Source organism: Patella vulgata, chromosome 5 (assembly GCF_932274485.2).
Source record: "Patella vulgata chromosome 5, xgPatVulg1.2, whole genome shotgun sequence".
In the NCBI taxonomy this organism is placed as follows: Eukaryota; Metazoa; Mollusca; class Gastropoda; family Patellidae; genus Patella; species Patella vulgata.
The window spans coordinates 28,615,018-28,640,840 of record NC_065883.2 but is presented as its reverse complement, the minus strand read 5'-3'; the positions used below and the strand labels follow the sequence as shown (position 1 = coordinate 28,640,840).

General features: G+C 37.1%; 1 protein-coding gene across 3 annotated transcripts in view; it reads right to left on the bottom strand.

Moving 5' to 3' along the window:
• The window catches only part of LOC126822318 (dual oxidase 2), a 71,299-nt gene that overhangs the window by 20,406 nt on the left and 25,070 nt on the right, over nt 1–25,823 (bottom strand). For 2 of the 3 annotated variants that reach the window (XM_050551121.2, XM_050551120.2), the window contains exons 3-5: nt 3,895–4,003; nt 2,882–2,959; nt 1,596–1,757 (exon numbers count right to left, since the gene is read on the bottom strand). In XM_050551121.2, the coding sequence (XP_050407078.1) occupies nt 1,596–1,757; nt 2,882–2,959; nt 3,895–3,946 (292 nt within the window). In that variant the 5' untranslated portion in view covers nt 3,947–4,003. Of the gene's footprint in view, nt 1–1,595; nt 1,758–2,881; nt 2,960–3,894; nt 4,004–6,901; nt 7,147–25,823 lie in introns of those variants that run through there. The other variant, XM_050551119.2, reaches the window with a different exon arrangement.

Genomic DNA, 25,823 nt, shown 5'->3' with positions numbered 1-25,823 from the left:
GCTTGACTTCCATTCATAATTTAATCATGAAATGGATATTGAGACTATGTTTTTTATCGTACCGACTTTAGTAATAATGATCGAGGATAGGCCAAAAATTCAATCGCTATAAAATCTCAGTTCAGAGTGGATCAATTCGACTGAAATTTTCAGCATATTCCCGTTATATCTAGTTTTTAACAGTCTATTATAGTGAGAGCTGCCAGCTCTTTATTTAATCTCCCATCATAACATATCTTTAAGCAGAAGATGTAGGCCTAGGCCTAATGGTTTCACTGATAGGCCTATATCTACAAACAAATTAACTATGTAATTACCATCGTCTCATTGTTGTCATTTTTTTTCAAGGTCAAGGCAAATTAACCACTCACTTTTTAAAGTAAATTAGGGCCTAATTTAAAGCAAATGGCTCGACCAGACCAACCCTTCAAACATTCACAGATGCTCATGTTGAAAAACTTGCTTCGCTGTTTGTTTTATTCCCCTTGTCAGTGATGCAGGACAGAGGGCCTGACAAGGACAGCTGTCTAGTCCTTCGGATGGGATGAAAAAAACGAGGTCCCGTGTACATATTGGCGTGTAAGTATGCCCCTCTTCGGCGCTATTGCACTTTCGTACCTCTACCAGTTCCAGTTCCTACGACCACGGGAACTGGTAGAGGTACGAAAGTGCAATAGCGCCCCCGTCTTCACAGTTTAGGAGCAGAACAGTAGGACGTTAAACCCCATTTCATTTCATTTCATCTGTTTGTGTTACTCGATTTAAAATGTGTTACTCGATCTCTAATCACAAATCATAATAATATGGACAATGTTTTTGGTTTCCTAAACACCATGAATGTTGATGTACAATGATTACTGAATAATACAGACGGAAGTTTCAGTAAACTTTCAAAAGTCGCGAGCAATGACGTCTGTCATTTGTCGTAAGAACACCTTTTTTTGATCCTTTACTACACTGACGTCAATGCTTTACTACGGGAATCTAGAAAACTTGGAGTTATCTCTCTTACCCCATAAACCAATTCAAGACACCCTGTGCATTGCGCCGGAATATATTAATTTTCTTTTAGTTACAGAACAAGAGGTGAACTTACTACGACTCAGTTCCTTGCACATGGGACCAGGACAAAAAAAGCACCAGTTTCCGTCTTCAGAAGGAACCTAGTCTTGAATTACGTTGCTTCACTTTCTCGTATTTTCTTAGCTTTTTAGATGCCCCCCCCCCCTTTCCTTTTTTTTTTTTTTATATATTTATGTATGCTTGCCAGTACCATTTTACTTGCGACAATGTCATGGGTACAGCGATATTTTTGTACCCCACCCCCTCTGGCCCCTCCCTCCATAAAAAAATTAAAATAAAGATACGTGTCATATACGAAGTAGGCCTACTGAGAAAACGCGTGACACTGGTATTAACTAATTTATCGAGAAATGTGGTTATGGTATTGAAAATCGGGAGAATTGGTAAATGTTATAAAACACCTTCAGTGATAATTAATAATGCTTTCTGATTAGACCTACCGCTGTCTACGTACGATAATTCATTAAAATGCCACTCCCCACCCCGTTTAACTTTCCGGGGATGATACTTACCAAAGAAGGCAAAAAGGGCAGATCGTCTATGATGAGAGTGGCTTCTACCAACTCCTTTAAAAACGATATTTGACGTTCCTCTAGGATTAGGTCTCTCAGAACCCGAAGGATAGTATGTATAATCAGCATACTTTGTTGTTATATTTCTCCTTAAATGGCGACCTGAAAAAAAATATATATATATATATATTTTCTAAATCTATATTTGATGTACGTGCTAAATAATATAAACAAAATCAGTCACATAACTTAAAGCAAATTCACCCATACGCTTATCGCCGTTTAGTTCTGGGAATTATGCAAAACTATTTATCCAATATATCATAACCAGTTTTTATTTATATTAGAGTCGTAGTCACGTGTATAATGTGCACGACATAGATACGTGTGTCTATAACAAATGAAAAAAAATCCCCAGGTTATGATTATTCATTGAGATGATGAATGTGTGAACACCTTCTCACATTATCGTTAATGAGTTATTTATATATGATTGCATAGACTTAATTACTCGACAAACCTTACATGACAGCTCAAAGACAGTAGGTTAATTAAGAACGATTGGCCTGTCTTTTTCTACATGAAATGATTCATAATTACATGTATTTATTCGCACGCCTATTGGATGAACAACAAACCTTTAATATAACCTATGATAATGTCTCGCCAAGGGGGCGAATAATCATATCTGTCAATGAATGATCTCAGTGGACATATTTCCTTTCCGGACCGATTATCTGACACAATTTGGAATTTAAAACTGAATAATAAATAAATAAATAAATAAATAAATAAATCTAAAAGGAAAATAGAAAGTATGCTTGTGGTTTATCGTGTTTTCTGAAGAACTGATTTAATGGTAAAAACAATTACAGATATGATTCCCCGACATTCGCGGTGATAGGCTGGTCCAATTTGTTAAATGTTTCTATCCAAACCACCAGGAAAACAATTTATTAACAAACACATCTATCTTTTCAGATACTTCAATGGAATATTTTTGGACAATCAACATTTTTAACGTAGCCACTAGTGTGTTTTATACTCGCAAGACATGATTGAACAAACGTAGTAACATGTGAATAATTCGGACGATTAGATAGCAACGTCAGACCTTTCGTATAAATAAATAACTTGTTTAATTTACAATGGGTGTGTATCAGGCAATTTGAATTATCAACAACTTAATTTTTACTAACATACTTCTACACATCTTTAAATATTCACAAATCTCTATGTTTGGTATGAAGAAATAGAATTTATACTTTGTCATCTATTTTACTTACCCACACTGCCGATTTCCGGCCTTTGTTCATTATTAAAATAACCATCAAATCTTTGAACGGGAACAGATGAGTGACATTCTGAAATTGGAGACAAATGGGGGGGGGGGGGTAAAAATTAAAAATTATGCAGACAAATAAAATAAAGAGGAAATGATTTAAGATGTGATGATCTCTGATTTGTGTCGCATAAAACATGATTAACCATTCCCTATTTATTATAAATAAAATGGCAGACATGGTTTGCCCAGAAACGGAACGACATCTAAAATATTAAAAAAAATACAACATTACCATGCTAATGAAAAGTGAAATTTCTATTATATACTCGTAGTCGTAAGCGCTATTTTTCTTGTATTTTTCGCTTTGAAATGATTTTAGTAAGATGCAGTTGAACAGGGGGATTTAGACAAACGATCGCCGTGATACAGACCTTTTTTTTATATAATTGAAGTATTGTGTTAGTTGTGTTCGGTTGCACGTACAGGGTCTTCAGCAGTGGCAGCAAATCATAGGACCCAGAGAAAACCTGCGAGGTTGGCCAGGCGATTCTACTGTTTGTCACGTACATGTGGGAAATCAAAAAGCCGCCACACCACTCAATGACAGATCTTATGATCCAAAGCGCATTGGAACACACTGATAAACAGCTGACTGCCCTAGGGCGCTCAACTAATTGAACCTTCACAATGTAACTACACAGTAAAATTAAGTCTTCTCAAATTTAGCACACAATCTTAATTAAACATACACAACTGTAAAATTAAGTCCAACTGAAATTATTTTATTACCAACCGACAAAGACCTCAAATCGGTAATGTCTCTTTAAATTTTGGTTAAAATTTGTTTCCATTTGATTATGCATTTTAAATATTGACGTCATTGTACTGAGCGGAGCTTAAATTACATTTTATGATTATCTTCCTATATGACGTTATAAAATGACAACAAACTTTGTCGGCGTAATTCAGATTACGTATATAAATTTATTATCTTATTGTTTTGCACTCACTTACCTATTAGATCTATAAACACGAAAAGGATCGCTGTATAGGCGATAACTTGCATGGCAATAGGTATTGTTAGAAACTCGTTCTATTTAGTTGACGAAAAACATGAATCTACCTGGAAATTAGTAAAATAAATATATATAAAGTTTACACGTGTGTATGTTCACGTAGGTAGATGTAAGTACATTGAATTATCATAATAAACAAAACGCTATTGAGGAACACAAATGTTCATTTGTGTCATTTGCCCCCTTTATGGAGTCAGACTACATATACATTTTTCTAATAAAAATGCATTTAGTTGATTTAACCCTTTTAATGAAGTTGAATTCACACACGCTCTGTACCTGTGTGTACATCTGAAAAAAAAGTTAATAAACGTGATTTGCACAAAGGTATGTGAAGGCAATTAATGAAAATAATAATAGAAAAAGTTTAATTTCCGCTTTTTACCCCTTTCATTTAATAATTTAAATCTTCATTTGAAAGCAAAACTGTCTAAGTCTATATTTAAAATTTTATATTTATAACAAAAATTGTGTCATTATACTTTCACCCAAATTCATAAAGTTGTTTTTGTTGTTGCTATTTTTTGTTTTAAAATTTAATTTCTAGACGGGCGTTCAACGTCTCATTTTCCACAACATTATCAACCATATTGATAAACAATGCGGATATGGAGAGCGGGATCATGGCATATTATTTATTTATCTATCAACCAGGCCATTCCCGAAGACACTGCATGGACGTAAAATAACAATGACCTAATTGTCGGACAATCAACGCATGGTAATTTGCCCAGAATAGTTATTTTTATTTTTCTGTTTGTAATTTATAACACTAACTGTTCATATGACCCATATTAGATTGAAATATAAATACAAATGATCATAAAAACTCAGCTATATTAATTACACGTCATGTGCCAATCCTATAATTAGCGAAAGCTGTTTTGTTGATTGTCAATTTTCCACAAATGGAAAAACGTAAAATGGATTTGCCATTCCCATGAAGAAAATAAATGTAATTATTGTTTAATAATATCATATTCAATATAACAGTAGACCTCAAAATTACCCCAAAAACTTCGAGCATTTGCCCATTGAAAAATTTACCGGAAAAAAGTATACCCTTGAACTCTGGACCAATTGACCAAGGAACAAGAATCCCAAATTTCATGTCGTTCGTACATGAATTCGCGAAGCCTTGGGCTTGTTTCGAAGAACATGACCGTCAAGGACAAGACAAGCCTTGCTGTACAGGCATATTCGAATCACGTCAAATCAAAAAACATTTTTTTTTTCAGTAGGCCAAGACCTCCAAAGCTCTTATGACATATATAATATATTTGTAAATTCAATAGTAATATGGGTCTAGTACTTTATGCTAAGTCCCTGCTGTGAACTGGCCAACTTAATTTGTGAAAGTCTCCTGCAATATGAAATTTTGGGGTCGTATATTTTCTCACAAAACTGTTGGGCTTCATTGATTATTTCAGATTTTCGGTTTTCATACCCCTTCAGTAATATATCCGACCATTATCAACAATTTGCTACATTTACTACTGTAATGCATGGTTTAAAGTGATTAGATATTATCCCAGATGTAGGGACATTTCAAAGTACGATGTAAAAACCGTATCAACAACTAGTATTTTGATCAGTCAGTAAACTAACTTTGTAGACCAATGAAAGTAATCGCCCGATGGTTAATGAACTGATAAAACTCGCTATCATTTCTTCCGAAATAAGTTAGAATCGTCATTATCAATCACTTCAGCTGTACAATGTATATCCCAGTCGGTGGATTGGATAAGAAAAAAAACAGGGCAAGATAACCCTGCATAAAAAAGTGTTTCAGAGAAATGAACTATCAGAAATATAAGACCATACATACAAACAAATTAATATCGTGTGATTGGTTTGTTCTTTTTCGTTCAGCTGTGTTTAAAGTCAATGTCAAGAATTTAAACAGTTTTGAAAAATTCATTTGTCTTCGTAAAAACAACAAACATAAAATAAAATTGACAGAATGTCTTTTTTATGCTGAATGGTGAAAAAACAGCACTGAATTTTAAATCCGTGTTGCATTTTTGTTTCTGTTGTTGTTGTTCGGAGTAAAACATGTGAGACGGCTCAGGAAGTGTGCTTAGTCCATCGGGTGATACATAAAGTCTAAAGCACTAGTGAAGTTCGGGGTTTTCGCATGGGATTTGTCGTTAGTCCCAAAATGGCCACCATATATACCATATTGTGTTCCAGCTTTAAGGAATTGGGACGAACAGAACAATTGGGGAACAGGCTTAGCCTAAGTAAAACCCCTCTCTCTTTTGGCATTTAACCATGGCTTACGGGTAAGCTTAGTTTATTTCTTTCTGTCCCGTTCGCGAGACTGGGTACTTTATCCTGATCGTATTATACTACCCCACACTCTGTTGATACACACCGTAATTACCAAATATATCAGAGTTTTGAAAATGATAAACTTTTACTCCATTGATATAAATACGACCGCTATTAATAGTACTATTATATACTTGTCGTTCACCGCTTACATGTTCACACAATATAAATAATACAGTTTAATGCATTCACAACGTTTTAAAATATTCTACTGCGTTTGTTCGTTCAAAGCTCACATTGAAAAATAAATATTCAGCGATCTCTTTCCTAAAATAGCCAGACAAATAAATAAACAGCTATGCGTTGAACGCTTAAAAGAAACCTTCAGTAGTTGAGTCACAGAGAATTATATATAACAAATGGATACCAATTTTTTTTAAACCAAATGCATTAATATGCAAGATACTTAACGTTTTAAATTAAGATTATATTATAAAAGTTCCGTTCAATATTCAGCGAATCTCGATCGATTGAAAAGCTCTCCGTTAAATAATAATTTAAATATGCAGCAATCATTAATAAATTATGGAACACCACACGAATATCCTAAACTATATGAAAAGCGGGCGATTTTTGCGTTCGGCTAACAGTGTAATAATATATTGTCTCACCTTTAGGATAAAGTCAGTGGTCTTGCCTTCAGTTCTTACTGTGGTATACTGTTGTATTTTGTCCAGTCAGTATAACGTGTAACAACCGGATGAATAATCTTGAAGAATATATCCGGCAGGAGACCCCTTCCTTTCGTGGAGTATTACGACATCATAAACGTTTTACTTTTACAAAAATATTAAAACGATAGGATATGTAATTTACAGGTATGTATGTATGTATGTAGGGAGCACGCGCTCCCGGCGTTCACAAGTGTTTTCTAATCGTAGCCTTCTCCTATTGACAGTTAAAGCGTTGATTGGTCGACACTAGCTGTTATTGACACGGCTATTCACTACCGCTCGGGTAAATTTTACTGTACTAGCAGACACTTTCAGTGAAATAAAATGAGCTTAACGGTTTGAATATAAAATGGCCAGTCAATCCAATAAAGTCACCGAATGACTATAAGTTGCCTAAATGCAACGTTAATGAGGTTTAACGTCCTTATACTGTTCTGTTCCGACAGGGCTAATGCAGACGATGAGGGAAATTTTGCCCTGGCAGCAGCGCTACGGCCTACTCTTATATGGAATTCCAACTGTCGTCGGGTTCTTTTGCGTGTATGCCAATGAGTACACGGGACCTCGGGTTTTGGTAACATCCGATCGACTATACGTTGTCAATGTCAGGTCCGAAGCCTTGCACCACGGATAAGGGACACCCAGGTTAGCGAGTCAACGTCTTCCTCACTGAGCCACAGCGGCTTCCATGCAAGTTATACATTTTTCACACTTTATAAGAGAGAGAAATAGGTGTTACGTCCACTCGACACAAACTAGGTAATTTTGGGACAAACACATGGTTAACTTTTATTTCAGTAATGCGCTTATAGGTCTTCAGCTGTTGGAGGAAACCGGAAGAGCGGATGAAACCTCATGAGGTTGGACAGGTGACTCTATACCCATTGTCACGTACAAGCGGAAAATCGAAACCACACCACTTTGAATTGATGACAGACCTTATGATCTACCCCCACTCCTGCACATACTTTGTGATACGAAACCTGTCACTGCAATGTGAAATAGATACCAACGCCCACAAAACCATTACTTAAAATGTAAATAGGCATTTAACCAAACGACGATTCAACAAAATAACATTATTAGTCTCGTCATGGCATTGAAAATACGTAAAACGACATAAATTTTATTTGTAAATTGTAAAATTATTTTCATTTTATCCATATAAAAATTTAAAAAGCGTATCAATGTTAACCCAATCCGGATTATTTCATAAAATGCATTAATTCAGTTAATTCAGTTATAGACTTCTTATGGAATTATAATTTGACAGCGAAATCAATTTAGGTTATTTTTATACTCTTCCCTGTAAATAAACAACTTGAAAACAATGGGTCATAGCCCAGTTCAGTTCGGATGCGCTAAATGCATTAATTCGTATGATTTACAAAATCTTCAAGTGACATTTAAGTGATTGGGAAATACATTACATCCCACTTCTACTCGTTGCCACTGGTAACCTTTGATAAAACCGTCCTGTTTAATCGCAATACATGCTTAAAAGTGTCCGTGTATCAGTAATGTACAGAAAGAGTACTGTTCATTTCTGATACACGGATACTTTTAACCCGGTTTAGATACCTATCAAGCAATCAGTAGCGGACGTTTAGTCCGATCCAGATCGCAAATGAAGACAATGGCTCTGACCAATCTACATGAAACAACTAGTCAAAATCATAGTAACAAAACAAAATGGGGGGAACTACATGGCAGTTCAAAAACATATACAATGACATTAAATTAACATAACAACATATTACAAAAATCAATTATTATACATATCAATTGGCATCTGTTTTATAATTTGGTTTGATTTATATTAATATGCAAAATATATATATTAGAATATTGAATAATTATTTTAATTAATTGTGATGATAGAAGGCGCAGTTCTCTTGCTGGACACTTCACAGGCATTGATAATAAGCAGGATGAAAAAAACGCCTAGAAAGTCATAAACTTTATTACAAATAAATTTCAACGGAAGAACCATCAGCCGATGCATACTTTCACCAGGAATGACCCACGTTTCGCATTTCCTTTACACTACATTTAATAATATCGCAGTCCTCTACGCCATAGATAAGATGTTTTGACGGTGTGGTCTAAACAAACACGTGATTGTTTTACGCTCCGAGTATCATAGCAAGACGCACGTGTAAATACTACTCAGGTCGTCTCTCAATAGCGAAATCATTCTACCATGAAATGTAACGTGAGGCTCAGAAAGGGATAAATAATGAAAGAGCAGAAAGTATTTGTCACTTTTCGGTTGAAACGACTCGATGATAAATACTATTTTTCACATGTTGGTTCACAATACTCGATAGAAATGTGATGTAAGTAACTTATTAGCACCTTTCCTCGGTGTATCGGTGAATATCAGGACAGTTTTGGTCGGGGGCCGCCTCGGCTTCGCCTCGGCTGGGCCCCTCGACCAAAACTGTCCTGATATTCACCGATACACCGAGGAAAGGGTGCTAATAACTACTACTTAACAGAACAATTTGTATGGGAAACAATCACTGGTTTATTCTAAAAGTACAACTGTCCTTTTATCTTTATCAAGCCCCATAAGTGATTGTTTCCCATAAAAACTGTGTCCTATTAATATGATTTACATAAGCGTTACATAAACCAATAAAGTCAACGAACTTTAACGGACGCTAATTCCATGTCATTTCTCATTTTATGACTCATAGATCATTCAAAAGACACGACCATAAGATTTCTATACCAATGGATAAACACATTTGAAAGACTGTATACAAATAGTTGTCTATACATGACGTAACAACAACAAACCATATTATATAGTAGTCTATTTTAGGTATATGCATTAAGAATAAAAATATGAAAAGTTTTTTAAAAATATTTTGAAGATCAAATGTTATGTTGTTGAAGGTCCGGGTACGCTCGGTGATAAATGCAGACCATAACGTCCACGTTTCGTTAACACGGTATCATCTACGTATGATCCTGTTAATGGGAGTTATTCCCGTTTCTTCCACACCTGGGGTAGGACGTTTTGTCTAACGTGTCCGCTATCGCGATCAAAAGGCCTGTTATTGATGCAAGTCATGGGTTCAGTCCCCTATCAACCACAAAATCCACATAATCATGTAAACTTCTCAATTTATGTCAAATTGAAATTCGAGGAACCTTCTGATGTCACAGGCAGTGCCCCCTTTTACCAAAGATATAAACTATATTGTGTTTTACACTTTCATCTCATGATATTTCTAGCTTTACGTCTACGATAAGTACTGCATGTAGGGTTAAACTTTAATTCATTATATGACATATCATTTGTGGTAAAGTTGGGTGTTTACTAAGGATGAGTTCAGTTCAACGTAATCTCTGACATCCTTAATTCAACAGGGATGCGACCCCGGTAATTTCAGTGAAATCCACGGGTTGATATTTCTGAGTTCGCACTACTGCATTTTCCAGAGATGACATGACCGACAGATTGATACTTTATTTATTAGTATACAAGTCTTTAATTTGGAGGGTGGTTGGGGTGGGTGGATGGCCGAATGGTTAGCACGTGCGCGCTGCGCTGTATCATACGGTCTGTCATTGAGTCAACTGGCGTGCTTTCGATTACCCAGTTGTACGTGACAAGGAGTAGGGTCGCCTGTACAACCTCGTGGGTTTTCTCCGGCTTCCTCCCACTGCTAAAGACCCCTACGTGCAAGCGAATTTTTGAAATAAAATTGAACCATGTGTTAGTCCCGAAATGACCTAGTTTGTGTCGAGTGGACGTTAAACTCCATCTCTCTCTCTCTCTCTCTCTCTCTCTCTCTCACACACACACACACACTCTCTCTCTCTCTTTAATTTGGTCTTATATTTCATATTTATTTACTGTTTACTTCTCTGCTTCTTATTGTTATAATGGCTAGGAGCCGAAAAGGCACTGGCTCGATAACCAGGGAGTCTCGGGTTCGATCCAGGTGTTGGCCGAGAAAGTTCGTCGGGATTTTCCGGCGTGTTTTCCCTTGTCGGTGGTGCAGGGCAATGAACTTGACAAGGAACAGCGTCTAGTCGTTCGTATGGGAAGAAAATCCGAGGAAAAAGAACCCTTGACTATTCGAAATAGGAGTAAGCCTTAGCGTCGCTGTCCGGGCACAATTTCTCTCACAGCACAATTCATGTTGCATGCCCGTCATCATTAGCACGGTTGGGGCAGAAATGTGGGCCGTTAAACCCCATTTCACTTATAAGAGCTGATTAGGTCTATTGAATAGCCTGGCACTTTACATGCACACATGTCAAAGCTAAGGTAGTAAGTACTGCATTTGTTTTCTAGAAAAATATAAGATAAACCGGGTACCAAGTCCACCGTCCAAGTCGGTCTAGACACACCCGTTAGCTCTAAACACGTGAATCGTGGTGATAACCCAAATCCGCTTCACTTGCTAGTTCCGGCTTCGGTCAATCAAACTTTCTGTCAGGCGATTGCGTGATAATATATTTTCACCACCCCCAATTATTTTACAATGTTTTGTAATTTTCGTTGAAAATAAGGGTGCCAACATCTAAATTCGGAGAATAAACATATTTATGTATTTGTTACACCGCAGTTTGTATCAAACGAAGAAATATTACTAATTTTTCATATATCAGTATATAGTATTTTTGGACAGCGTTTCTTTCAAAACAAAAGTCTGTTAATAAGTCTTTTGTTGGCCAAATGTATTTGTGCATTTTCTTTTTTTTTTTTTAAAAAAAAAACACTTATTTAGCGCTTTTATACGCCACCGTGCTGTACGTGAGATCTCTTCTGTACAGAACACATATATTAGAATAAATTCTGAAAATTGAATTTTTTAAAAGATTTGTAAAAATATGAGCTTGTTCGGCATTCCGGATACTATAACCCAACCCATCAATAGCATTTGGGTCGATTTGAAAAATTCGAATATAAAACATTAAAAAAGGGAAAAATAAATGACCAATTATAGACATTGAATGTCCGACCTTAAGAATTGATGATAGATAATTACTGAAATTTGATAATGAAGGATTCAAAGGATGTAATAAACAGGTATCAGTATGTTCATTTCATGTTAATTTTGAAACTAAGAGCATGTACTTAATCCCCTTGATATTAATAAATAATTAAAGATTTACGTGCATGTGAGCGTACTATCCAGGAACCGATCACGAATCCAAGTCCACCAATCAGGGCCCGTGAGAGGGGCGGGGGGGGGGGGCATTTATCCATTGACCCGGACATATGCCGAGTAATAATTTATAAGTTATTGGTATAGATTAATTAAACATAAATACACTTTTACTTGATCGTAAAGTAGAAGAAACAGGTGATTTTTCCGAATGTGGGTACCTATTTTTTGAAAAGTTGGTGAATTAACTTTTCAGGCTCTCGCCACCGACAGGGTAACCGGACCCCGGCATGCAAGTAATCTGGGCCTATAGCCCGGGCATGTAGAACGCTACAATGATGGCCATGCACGGGGTTATCGGTCGATCTAGGTATTATAGGCTGAATGGTATCTGATCATTAGAAACGAAACTGCAGAAAGCGGAGCCTTTACTTTCGTATTCGTATCTCTAGGCGCTAAAAATCTCAATACTTTTACCAATTGCGGACCCTTTAACGACCAATGACAGTGTGATTCGTCACTATTATGTCCGGGAACAGCTTGTAAGCCTTTCGGCCATACCATCACCTAATAATTATTTTATCAGTAAAACTAAATGGTAGTACATGTACTTGGTATGTCATGTGTTAACCTTCAGTTTCTGTGTATCGAATAATTATTGACGAATTGGTTCGAAATATCGTGAATATACATGTAAGCTACTTGACGTATTTTTAGCTATGTTTCGGGCAGTATTCACGATTTATTTCATCTTTTATTTCATTTCATCAAGATCGCCGTAAGCGCGGTAAAAGCGTGGTGGAAACGTCAGATATCATGCTGTGGTCTCCATGGTCATGAATGATCGCCTAATCATCGCGTTTGTTTTAAGCATGTTCAAAACAAACGCCAAGGCTCTGCGATCTAACCTGGAATGTTGTAATGCCCCCGTCAGAACGGGCTGGCGTCCTTACTGCGCTGCAGCGACCGTACGGCGAACAGAACATGCACAAGGTCGCCGGCAAACGTGAACACAACGTACGAACATGTCCCAAAATATTACAAACTTGAAAAAAGAATTGCGTTTTCACATCTTTCCAGGGCAGATCGCAGAACATTAGCGTTTGTTTTGAACATGCTCAAAACAAACGCCGTGACTCGGCGATCATTTGCGACCATCGAGACCACAGCGCGATATCTGGCGTTTCCACCACGCTTTTACCACGCTTATGGCGATCTTGATGCGTTCTGGGGCCATTTTCCGTCGCCGAAGCAGCACAGTAAAGGCGCCACCCCGGTTTGACGGGGTAAAGAACGCGACTTTTTTCAAGTTTTCTCGCGTTGTGTTTACGTTTGCCGGCGACCTTGTGCATTTTCGAGTCGCTGTACGGTCGCAGCAGCGCAGTAAGGACGCCACCCGGTCTGATGGGGGCATAATGAAGAGTGTTTTTATCGTAGTTTTCGACACCAGTAGACAGACGCGGTGAAAACATCCATTCTGTTTTGGGTTCCGCAATGGTGCTTCAACTTATTGTATGTCCTAAACAAAAGCGAATCTTAATGATGCATTATTCAACAGCTAAATATGCCTAATACTAGGTCCTTCATTAATTAAACAGGCATTATGCAAGAGCCAAATCTGCCTATTGGGTCTGTCTGTAGTCCTTAAATAAATTATTGATTAGACATTAACATGACAAGACCATAACCAACTCTCGATATCGGATGGCTCCAATTTTAAGTAGATTAGAACGATGATTTAATTTAAAAATGGATAATCAAGACTTTGTATATTATCTTAACAGCGGTAGCTATGAGAACCGAGGCTACACTGGGTTTCTAAGCAGCGATAAGTAATTTGACTGAAATTTGCAACATATACCCTTTTCATTATCTACTTGCTTAACTATTATACCGAGAACTGCCAGTTCTTTTTCTAATCTTACATAATGCCCATTCATTTAATATTATGATTTAATTTAAAAATGGATAATCTAGACTTTGCTTACTATAACAACGGTAGCAATGACAACCGAGACTATCACTATTTTTCAAACTCTACTCTGAATGAAGTAATTTGACTGAAATTTTCAATTGATTATCTTTTTTTTAACTATTATAGCAAGAACGGTCAACTCTTTATCTAAATCTTACATACTGCATCTTTAATAACGCTTCTACTGTCTGACTTGGAGAAACAGGGGGGGGGGGGCTCGACATTTTTGTTTAGATTTTAGAAATAAATATCTGAATTATCGTTTTCTGTTCAGTTATAGGATTAACGTATAAGGTTATATTATAAGCTTCAATTTTAGGCGATCTGATATGGTTAGAGTTTTAAAAAATATATTTTCCAAATATGGATCTTTGTTTCTCAATAGTTGCAGCTCTGTCACTGACGAACATATTATTTAAGCCCCAGTCCTACCCCCTCTCTCCTCCCTATGCCCGACTTTGGGAAAGCCCCTCAAATTTTGGGTCACCTAACCCGATACATCCTTTGATACGCAAGGATGAAGATTAACTATACTTTTAACAACAGAAACAAACCATTTTATGAGGGTTCGGGTAACGCCGTTGTATAAATTGTATTACAATACATTTTTTTAAAAAAAAAATTGCTGGTATATCGTTACTCAACAGATTAGTTGTTTATTTGGCTTTTTAAAAAATCTTAAGTACGGATGAACTGCAAAATTATCGTTAATTAAATCGCGCCTTTGAGGCGACAAAATAACGAAAAAATTGAAGCTAGGGCTAATTAAATGAATTCGTTATCTCTGCTTGCCCGTCACACTTTTTTTCAGAAATAACCGGGGTAAGCAGAGATGAGACTAGTTACTTTAGTAACGGATTCTTATCGGACTCCGTCCGCTATCCGTTGCTGATGCTATAGACAACTAATATGAAAATAAGGCTTTTCTCCCATCTCGATTCTATGGCTATTTTGGCATCCTTACCGTCAATTTTTCACCGCGATTCTTCTTTGTTCACCAAAAAGAATCATTTCTTGCCACATTCGACACAAATTTATAATAATCCAACACTATTTTCATGTAGAATTTAACGATCTAAAATCACAAAATGGAAATGAAATGAAATGAAATGGGGTTTAACGTCCTACTGTTCTGCTCCTAAACTGGGCTAATGAAGTCGGGCATACGCCATACAGTGTGCTATGAGGGAAATTTTGCCCTACTCCTATATCGAATTCCAACAGCCAAGGGATCTTTTACGTGCACGCCAATATGTACACGGGACCTCGGTTTTTCGTCCCATCCGAACGACTAGACAGCTTTCCTTGTCAGGCCCTCCGTCCTGCATCACTGACAAGGGGAAACCACGCCGGAAAATGCAGGAATCGAACAACCGACCTCCAGGCTAGCGAGTCAGCGTCTTACCCACTTAGCCACGTGATCCCCCTAAAAAAACAAACAAAACTCGTTTGAAATGATCCCCCATTGTGACAATCACGCCTATGCTCAGCCAATATTTAGGATTGGAATGTTATCGTGAACGAAAATTCTTGCCGTACTTCAATTATGTATTAATTGATTTTATGTAATTATTTATGTATGTTGAATACATAAACTTTAGTGGTATCAATATTGATAGTTTAGTCCGTTACTTGAAGAACAGCAAAAATTTTCGTTTAGTGTAATTTTCCATTCCTAGATTTGGAATATTGGCTGAGCGCAGCTATCACTCGGCAAACCTCAACAGATTCCAGTACCCTACATCTAATCTCGGCTGTATGACAAAGACCGCTATTAGAACTACTTTCAAGTTCCAGGATTACAATGGCGTTGTCCATGACGACCAATGACGTCATTGAGGACGACGTATTTGAAGAATGTTTTATCTTACAAAATTTTCAAAGTTTGAAGCTGTTTTTCTGTCAAGTTTATCCGATTTTCTTTAGACAAGGACACATTTGCACTGAAAATTCTACACACTCTTCGAACGACGCAATTTTGAGAACTTCTTTCTAAACGCGGGCAAGTTTCCCTTATAAGTAAACTGGTGCCGCATCGCAAATGTATAGGCGTAGGTACATATCACTTCTGTCATACAGCCGAGGCTAGATGTAGGGTACCGGAATCTGCCGAGGTTTGCCGAGTGCGCAGCGATGAGCCCGTGACCTCCTGTCTGCGCAGGAGTCCGATAAGAATCCGTTACTAAAGTAACAAAGACTTCAGGACACATCGACCCTGCTGCCTAATATAAATGAGGTAGAGTGTTCAAACTTGATTTAGATATTCATCAGGCCACACCAATTTTATCTTTCGTTTATCATATTGAATCATATCCCCCCAAAATAAACCATACAAATTGAAATTCAATCTTTATATAACCCTAAACAACAATAAGGAAACAATGGAAAAGACTCATTTGCGATTTGGTAACGAAACCAAAATCTTTGGAGGAATCTTTGTTGCTCTACCAAGCCAACACTGTACAAAAATAGGCCCTTCATCTGGGTCATACTGACTTTGATTATTCAGTCGCCACAAAATAACATATATTATTATACACAAATAATTTATCTCGCCGCGTTTGCTGTAGGCCTATGTATTTGACGAATGGCGGTGTTATTTAAAGAGGGCGATGTCGTGGCTGTGTTCTTTGGGTAATGATTGCGTTTCTTATTCTACTACATCGGATACACATGTACCAGTATACAACCGTGTCTGGCTATGTGAATATTCTTAATAAATGGGACGTGTACCCCAAAGATAAACATACAAGCTTCGTGAATGACATCCTTTACTGTTTATAAGCTAAAAGAGTAATTTCAAATGCTCTATCATTTAAACATACATTATGCAAGAGCTAAATCTGCCTATTGCAGGGCTTTCTTTAGGCCTGAAATGTTCAAAACAAGACCATAATCAACTCTCGATGGCATCGGATACTCGAGATTTTAACTATAGATTAGAAGCGTTCGCCATTTAAAAATTTAATTTAAATGTGGAAAAGCGAGGCTAAGTATCAAATATACCAGTGTCCTGGTTACCACAATGCACACATCTTGTCAAAACTACAAACAGTGATAACTTAGCTCAGAATGAAGTAATTTGAATGAAATTTTCATTATTTTCATTCTACCTTATCTATTTTTGAACTAGTATAGCAAGAATGGTCAGCTCTTTATCTAAATCTTACATAATGTATTTTAAATAAAGATAGTTTGTCTTCTAATTTAAAAAAAAATCAAACACCAAAGGTGTGTTGTTTTCTTGTTGACGGGGCTTTGGTTTATTTGTTAATTTCATAAATTGCCTCATAAAGTATATTTTTGGAGATACGAGGTATCTTTCACCGTAACCAGATCAAAATTATTATACTGTTTTAAATTTGAACAGATCATGTCACGCATATAAATTTCGAAGATGAAAGATTTTCTGAGAATGTATAAATTTATAGGCAGTTTCAAATTTCTATTAATTTTCTTAACATGGCAATAAAAATTAAAAAAAAAAAAGAAAAAAAAAGGAAATTTAAAAAAAAAAGTTGTTTATGCGCTGTAGAAATCATATACTTCAATGATTTTAATTAATTTTAGATGATTTCTCATTGTCAATGTGTGTGTGTGTGTGGGGGGGGGGAGGTCCCAATGGTTAGCGCGTGCGCGTTGTATCATAAGGTCTGTCATTGAGTCAATTGGCGTGCTTTCGATTCCCCGGTTGTACGTGCCAAGGAGTAGGGTCGCCTAACCAACCATGTGGGATTTTCCAGGGTCCTCTGATTTCCTCCCACTGCTAAAGACTCCTACGCGCGAGCGAATTATTGAAATAAAATTGAACCATATGTTGATCCCGAAATGACCTAGTTTGTGTCGAGTGGACGTAAAATCCCATTTCTCTCTCTTTCACCCCCCCCCCCTCTCTCTATCATTGTCCACTCGATTAGATTTTATTACATACTCCGAGAAGGTATTTGTTGAGTAATAAAACCTTCTAGTAGTTTATCGAGGGCTGGCCGTCCTTACCGCACGGTACAAATAAAACCTTCTAGTAGTTTATCGAGGTTCGGGTGTTTCCGGAGTCCAAAATGGCCGCTTTATATAAATGAGAATTTTGGGGATAACTAACCCGAACCCTAACCCTTTTTAAAAGACTAAACTTGGGTCTAATTTAGTTTTTACTTCTCTTAAAAGGGTTAGGGTAAGGGTTCGGGTTAGTATTCCCCAAAATACTCATTTGTATAAAGCGGCCATTTTGGTATGATTTCTGGCTTGTTCTGGAATTTGTTGCTTCTAGTGGTGATAATATTTGTACCGTGCGGTAAGGGCGGCCAGCCCTCGATAAACTACTAGAAGGTTTTATTACTCAACAAATACCTTCTCGAAGTATGTAATAAAATCTAATCGGGTGCATTGTCAGTGCGGTGCGGGGGTGGTGGAATGGCTTGCAATCGTTCAGATTGGGCAGAAAATCGAGATACCGTGTACATACAGGCGTGCACTCAAACGAATCGTTGACAGTTGGAAGAGTAGGCCATCGCGCCGCTGCCCGGGCAATATTTAACTCATAATAGCACACTGCATGGGGTGTGCTCGTCTTCATTAGCCCGATGTCATTGATGGCTGTCACTTACTAATATATGAAGAGGTGGTTTCATGCCTGCAATGTAGATCATAAGGCCTGTCATCTATGCAAATCATGGGATTTCTTCGGGTAATCTCCATTACACCTAGAGACACTGGCATGCATACGAAATGGTGATATACAATTATGTTTTTGCTGATGTTTGAGATTTGGTGTTTTGTTTGTTAAACATGCATTATGCAAGAGCTAAATCTGCCTATTGCAGGTCTTTCTTTAGGCCTGAAATGTTTTCTAAAGTATTAATTAGACATTAATTAACTGATCCAGGCCTTAATCAACTCTTTGATTTAATCAAATATGGAGGACCGAGACTTAGCTTCGATCAACCAGTACGGTGGTTGAAATTATTGCACACGTCTGTCAAACCTTCAAAGGCTAATATCTTCGCTTGCAATAGAGTAATTTCAATGAAATTTTCAAATTATTCATTTTACATCATCTACTTTCGAACTATTATAGCAAGAATGGCTAGTTCTTTATCTAAACCTTACATAATGTATCTTTACATTGCAACAAAACTGACACCTATACACCCATCAGGATATAATGTGTTTGTTTTCCTTTTCAGACTTTCCTTATTCCCTATGATTTCACACGAAAACGTTTACATACAAACTGTAACCTTTTAACTGCAACACGAGTTGCAAAGAATCTCTAAGTGTTTTGAATCAGGAGGTTCTTCTATATTTGAGTTATTTCCTCCTGCACGAGTCTCTATGTTACCGTTGTAAAAGCCTGATGTGTATCGATTCGAATTTAAAGAATTTGTTCACAATAATTTGTTCTACTTTAATGTAAAACTCAATTGAATTATTGTAACACATTTTGAAAAATTGAGTTAGATATTAGAGACATTTGGCAAGCGGATTTTTCCTATCCGTATCACGTATCCGTATCGTATACGTGATACGTTGTGTCAATGTAGTTTTAAAGTTTTGGCAGATTTTCGCGTCATGTATGTATACGTTGCTGAACTGAGCTTAATTCTATTATAGCATCACCACCTGTACTAGTCAAGTGCCTAGCCTACAATTTCCCGGAGGAAGTGAAGTCGCTCGACGGGCGCTGGGCTATTAAAAAAAATTAATGTCGAATCTTATTAAAAATCTTCGACTTCGACTCGACTGCAATTTTTGGTTTCACTAATGTATCATTTCAGAAAGATCCCACCTCCCAAAATTTAGCACGAAGATCAACCAGCATGCAGACAGGAAAAGTATGAAAATTCCGAGAAAAACCCATCAAAAATAATGATTACATTTCAGTCGTTACCATGGATAAAATCATATCAGATCACCTTCGTGTTCTAGGATACACACAGATTCATAAAACGCTATGATACAACATTTCAGCGTATCCAAGTAGCACAAAAGACGGTAAAATGTTATACGGACCTTTTCCGTATGAAAGCTATTCGATATATACGTGCTGTCGTACCCGTGTGCCGTATCACGTTTGAGAAATACACACACATTGATGACGTCACACATAAAATCCATACGCATACGCGATACGGACCAGGAATTTACGCTTGCCAAAATTTAAAGTCTCTATTCATCAAAGATACAGACCAAAGAACCCGCAAATTATCGTTGGACAGATAGCCATGTAGCTATAGCAGTCATGTAACCTAAATGACAAAAAAATCATGCTTGTTTTCAATAAAAGGGCGTCTTCCACACGACCACCCAAATATATTCAGTTCCCTAGATTTATATATTCAAATCAGCCGTAGCAACTTCTGTATTGTCTTATTTTATTGGGTAACCAATGGCCTACTTCAATTTATAATCATGGCTACATGACGGGTACTTCCGCTAGGATTAGCTAATTATACAAACTTGTGTTTATTTTACAAACACACACCACACGACATAAAGCAATTATAACATTATCATTATTAGGTTAGAGAACGGCAAACTGCAGTATGGACTCATTAAGATTTTCATTGAAAGATATTGGTGTTAATTGAGCCGAATTGTGTCTGCGTAAGTGTTCTATTAGTTCCAGTATCTGATTACGTTAGGCCCGCGACACGACAGGACCCGAAGACAAGCTTCTTGGCGAGGGTATATCTCGAAAGTTTTTGAAAGATACATGGTAGATATCGTCATTTTGGCGTATATATATCTGTGGTATCTGGAGGTCACCTTGCTAAAACACAGAAACTGTGATTTAACACAACATATGACATACCAAATACATGTACTACGTTTTAGTTTTACTGATGTAACAATAATCAGATTGACAAGATTTTGACAGGAAATTTATAGAAAGCAAGCGGAGGGGGGGGGGGGTGTTAAAGAAAAAACAAACACCACATACGACCATCAGAGGCCAAAAAATCGAAAAGAAATTTTTTTATCACATTCACATAAACTATTCGTTTATTTATTTCAATACCCAAAAGCATGCCGAACTGAACTCAACACATTCACATAAACTATTTGTTTATTTATTTCTATACCCAAAATCATGATGAACTGCACTCCTGTTCTTCTTATATATTTTTTATTCACCGGGGTCTTTCCTGTGGAGGAAACCGGAGTAAACCCACGAATATATATTCACACCAGGGATCGAAACGCCACTTCTGCTGCAGGACAACGTATAGTCGTTCGAATGTGACGAAAAATTCATTTTGCTTAGGATGCTGTTTATTTGAGGTGTGTTGAAGGTCAATGTATGAGATCAATGTATATCCTGTTCAATTGACCAATCAAAGTTGGCTATTAATAAAATTTTGAAGTCGCTGATGTTAATAACATTGGAGCGGGGCTAGAATACAAATGAGTGGGGTTGCCTGTGAGCTGAATTATCGAAGATCTGGCGTTTTTCTGCACATATATTAGCTGAAAGACGGAACGATAATGGGCCTACCATGTCACGTACGAATTTTAAGGCTAAAGACACACTTAAATCCTTGACATGTTTCACGGCGTTACATGTCTATTTAATAAACAGGTAAACAACCTAATATTAAATTTTAATGTTCTATTTTAATCTATGATTAAAACTCATTAAAAGCGCATCCTGTTTCTATATAATCCTTCCTTTCAATTTTAATAATAGTAAAAAAAACCCTGTAAACTGATTACTGAATGCAGTTTATAATGAAACGTCATGCCTGTTCAATCCACCTTCGGGTCTATTCTTATATCCATTTTTTTTAGGGAATTTATCTGATGTAGACGGATATAATTTGACTAAATGAGCAGGTCACCCTTACCAGGCGTGATTCCACACTTTTTAACGCATGCTCCATGTCCTATTATAGACATGATCTTGCGTTCTTTTGTCCATTATTGGAGCATAAATCTTTTCAGTAGACGTGGGACGTGCACATTGGATTCTTGACTAGTCATTATTTATTTGTCAAGTCATTCAAACAATTGTTTTAGAACATTACGACCCCGAGAATTTAGTGTATTGACATATCTATATATGAAGGGAAACCCTCAGCCTAATTTCAACAGCATTTGTCAGTGTTATATGATTTCCTACAAACACTTTAAAAATGAAGCTAGCCATTTAGCCCCAAGGTATGGCGGGGTATCGGGTTCAAAATGCAATCTAGAGTAAAAAGCAGAAAGTCAACAGTAAAAAGTAGAAAATCTGAAGTAAATGGGGAAATTTTTTATCTAAAAGGGTGAAAACCTATAAATTTATGTACTTAGTCTGCAGAAACCTCAAGCTTTTCATCTTGTAATCGCCATAATTCTACTTTCATGGACATAATTTCTACTTTCTACTATCAACTTTTGACTTTCGACTTTCCGCTTTCTACTTTCTGCTGTCAAATTTTTTACTCTCGACTTTCCACTTCAGATTTTCTACTCACGATTTTCTAACGCAGATTTTCTCCAATACTATGGTGGCTGATAGTGGCCATGCAGTTTTTCGCCATTTTCATAACCCGACAACACGACATAACAACAGTACATGTATTAGTGAGAGCATACATCAAAGTAGACTTAGATATAGAGACTTTTGGCAAGCGTAAATTCCTGGTCCGCATCGCGTATCCGTATGGATTTTGTGTGTGACGTCATCAATGTGTGTGTATGTCTCATACGTGATACTGGCTAAGTGGGTAAGACGCTGGCTCGCTAGCTTGGAGGTCGGGTGTTCGATCCCTGCATTGGCCGAGAAAGTTCATCCCGATTTTCCGGCGTGGTTTCCCCTTGTCAGAGATGCAGAACGGAGGGCCTGACAAGGACAGCTGTCTAGTCGTTCGGATGGGACGAAAAACCGAGGTCCCGTGTACACATTGGCGTGCACGTAAAAGATCCCTTGGCTGTTGGAATTCGATATAAGAGTAGGCCGTAGCGCCGCTGCCCGGGCAAAATTTCCCTCATAGCACACTGTATGGCGTATGCCCGTCTTCATCAACCCAGGTTAGGAGCAGAACAGCAGGACGTTAAACCCCATTTCATTTCATTTCATACGTGATACGGCACATGGATACGGTAGCACGTATCGAACATCTTTCATACGGAAAGGTCCGTATAACATCGTCGTCTTTTTATCGCCTTTTTTGCTACATTTATACGCTGAAATGTTGTGGCATAGCGTTATTATGAATCTATGTGTATCCTAGAACACGAAGGTGTATATTTGATGTGATTTTAACCATGATAAAGACGTGTTTTTAATCATTATTTTTTATAAGTTTTTCTCGGAATTTTCATATTGTTCCTGTTTGTCTGCATGCTGATTGATCTTCGTGCTAAATTTAGGGAGGTGTAAATGGTGTGATTCTACCGTAAAGGGGTACAAACTTTCTGAAATGAGTGAAACCAAAAATTGCTGCCGAGTCTAGGCATCTGTGGCTAGGCACTTGACTAGCACTGATCGTGATTTTGGTAGATAACCGTCGTCATGTTGACTCAGCTCAGCTCAGCTACTCATACGTACGCGGCGCGAACGTCTGTCAAAACTCTAAAACTACACTGACGCAACGTATAATGTATACGATACGGATACGCGATACGGATGTGAAAGATTCCGCTTGCCAAAAGTCTCTATATCCAAGTCTACTTTGATGTATGCTCTCACTAATACTGTCGTTATGTCGTGTTGTCGGGTTATGAAAATGGCGAAAAATTACATGGCCACTATCAGCCACCATAGTATTGGAGAAAATCTGCGTTAGAAAATCGTGAGTAGAAAATCTGAAGTGGAAAGTCGAGAGTCAAAAGTTGACAGTAGAAAGTAGAAAGCGGAAAGTCGAAAGTCAAAAGTTGATAGTAGAAAGGAGAAATTTTGTCCATGAAAGTAGAATTATGACGATTAAAAGTTGAAAAGTTTGATGTTTCTACTGACTAAGTACATAAATTTATAGGTTTTCACCCTTTTAGATAAGAATTTTCCCGTTTACTTTAGATTTTCTACTTTTTACTGTTGACTTTCTGCTTTTTACTGTTGACTTTCTGCTTTTTACTCTAGATTGCATTTTGAACCCGATACCCCGCCATACTAAGGAACCCCATGGTTCCCCCGATGGCATCTTGTGTCTATTGCGTTAGGATTTTTTTCTAGAAAGATTAACCAACATAGCTATGAAGGGTTCATATATAATAGTCAAGTAATAGTCTTAAAAACGGATTTCTTTAGACGAGAGTCGTTTGTCTATACTAATTGCAGAGTTATTTCTCTTGTGGTCATAATAACCCTCTAGTATATATATATATGTTTCGTTGGCTGACAACCGATATTTGCACCGAAGTACTTCTTCCATTCGTCATGCACTTAATAGTGATGTTATACACAGAACAAGGTGGGGCCTATTACAGGCATTGTGCATTGAGTCCTGGTCTATATCCTTATAGGCCTAAGTTCGATCACTGCGATGGCCGTGAAAGGTCATGGGGTATTTTCCGGTGTGGTTTCTTACCCTTGTCAGTGATGTAGGGCGGAGGGCCTGACAAGGACAGCTGTCTAGTCGTTTGGATGGGATGGGATGAAACACCGAGGTTCCGTGTATACATTAGCATGCACGTAAAAGATCCATTGACAGTTGGAATTCGATATAAGAGTAGGCCTTTGCGCCGCTGTCCGGTCAAAATTTCCCTCATAGCACACTGCATGACGTATGCCCGTCTTCATTTGCCTAGTAAGAGCAGAACAGTAGGACGTTAACCCCATTTCATTTCATTTCTTATCCTTATGAACATCTACTTAATGATTTCCCGAATGAGCCCCTACTTTGTCAGATAAGACATTATTTACAGGTTACAGTTCCTATAAATAAATGGGCAAGGTGACCATAAATCGATTTGGTGTATTGATTTCTTTGTAAACTTAAACCGCGAAACACTGTCAGCCCATTGGATCTTCTTAACCAATAAAAACTCTATACGTTGAGCTTTTTTTTAAAAAATTTATCTATTTATTCATTTATAGCACGATCTAAAAAAAATTTTAAAAAATGTTTATAAAATTATATCACTGCAAATATGTGAAATTTGCACGTATTTTTACAAATAAATAAAATGCCTAATATTAAATAGGAAGATGTATCAAGTGCTCTGTGAGTAAGCTTACCCTTCCCCGTAGTCCTGATCGACTACACAATGGCTTGGATTTAAGACACTTAAGCAACCCATACTTTTAGGAAATAATACACAAAATACTTTTTTTTTAATATTAAAGCAATCTTGAAGATTAAAGATGGGTTAAATACATAGAAATATGTAAAGAAAATATTTCCTTTATGATCTATTTCCTAGATTCTTCTAAACTATGTGTATGATTTCTATGAATTGTATACAAATAACGAATAGTGGGGATTTTAAGACAGCAAGACGGAAGAAAATTGTTTACTGTTGGGTGTTATTTTTAATTTTATCTTTTTTATGTATAATTAAAACACCCGGTTTCTATATAATTTTGATATAAAACTGATAATGTTTGAGATATAATTCAAGTCTTAACTATTTAAGGACATTAGGATAGGTGTGTGCGTGTGTCTCCAACAATTACAAGAATTCTAAAAATGAAATGAAATGAATTGAAATGAGGTTTAACGTCCTACTGTTCTGCACTGACTGCTAATACGCCATACAGGGTGATATTACGGACATTTTTCTCGGAAAGTGACACTACGGCCTACTCTTATGTTGAAATGAATGGATA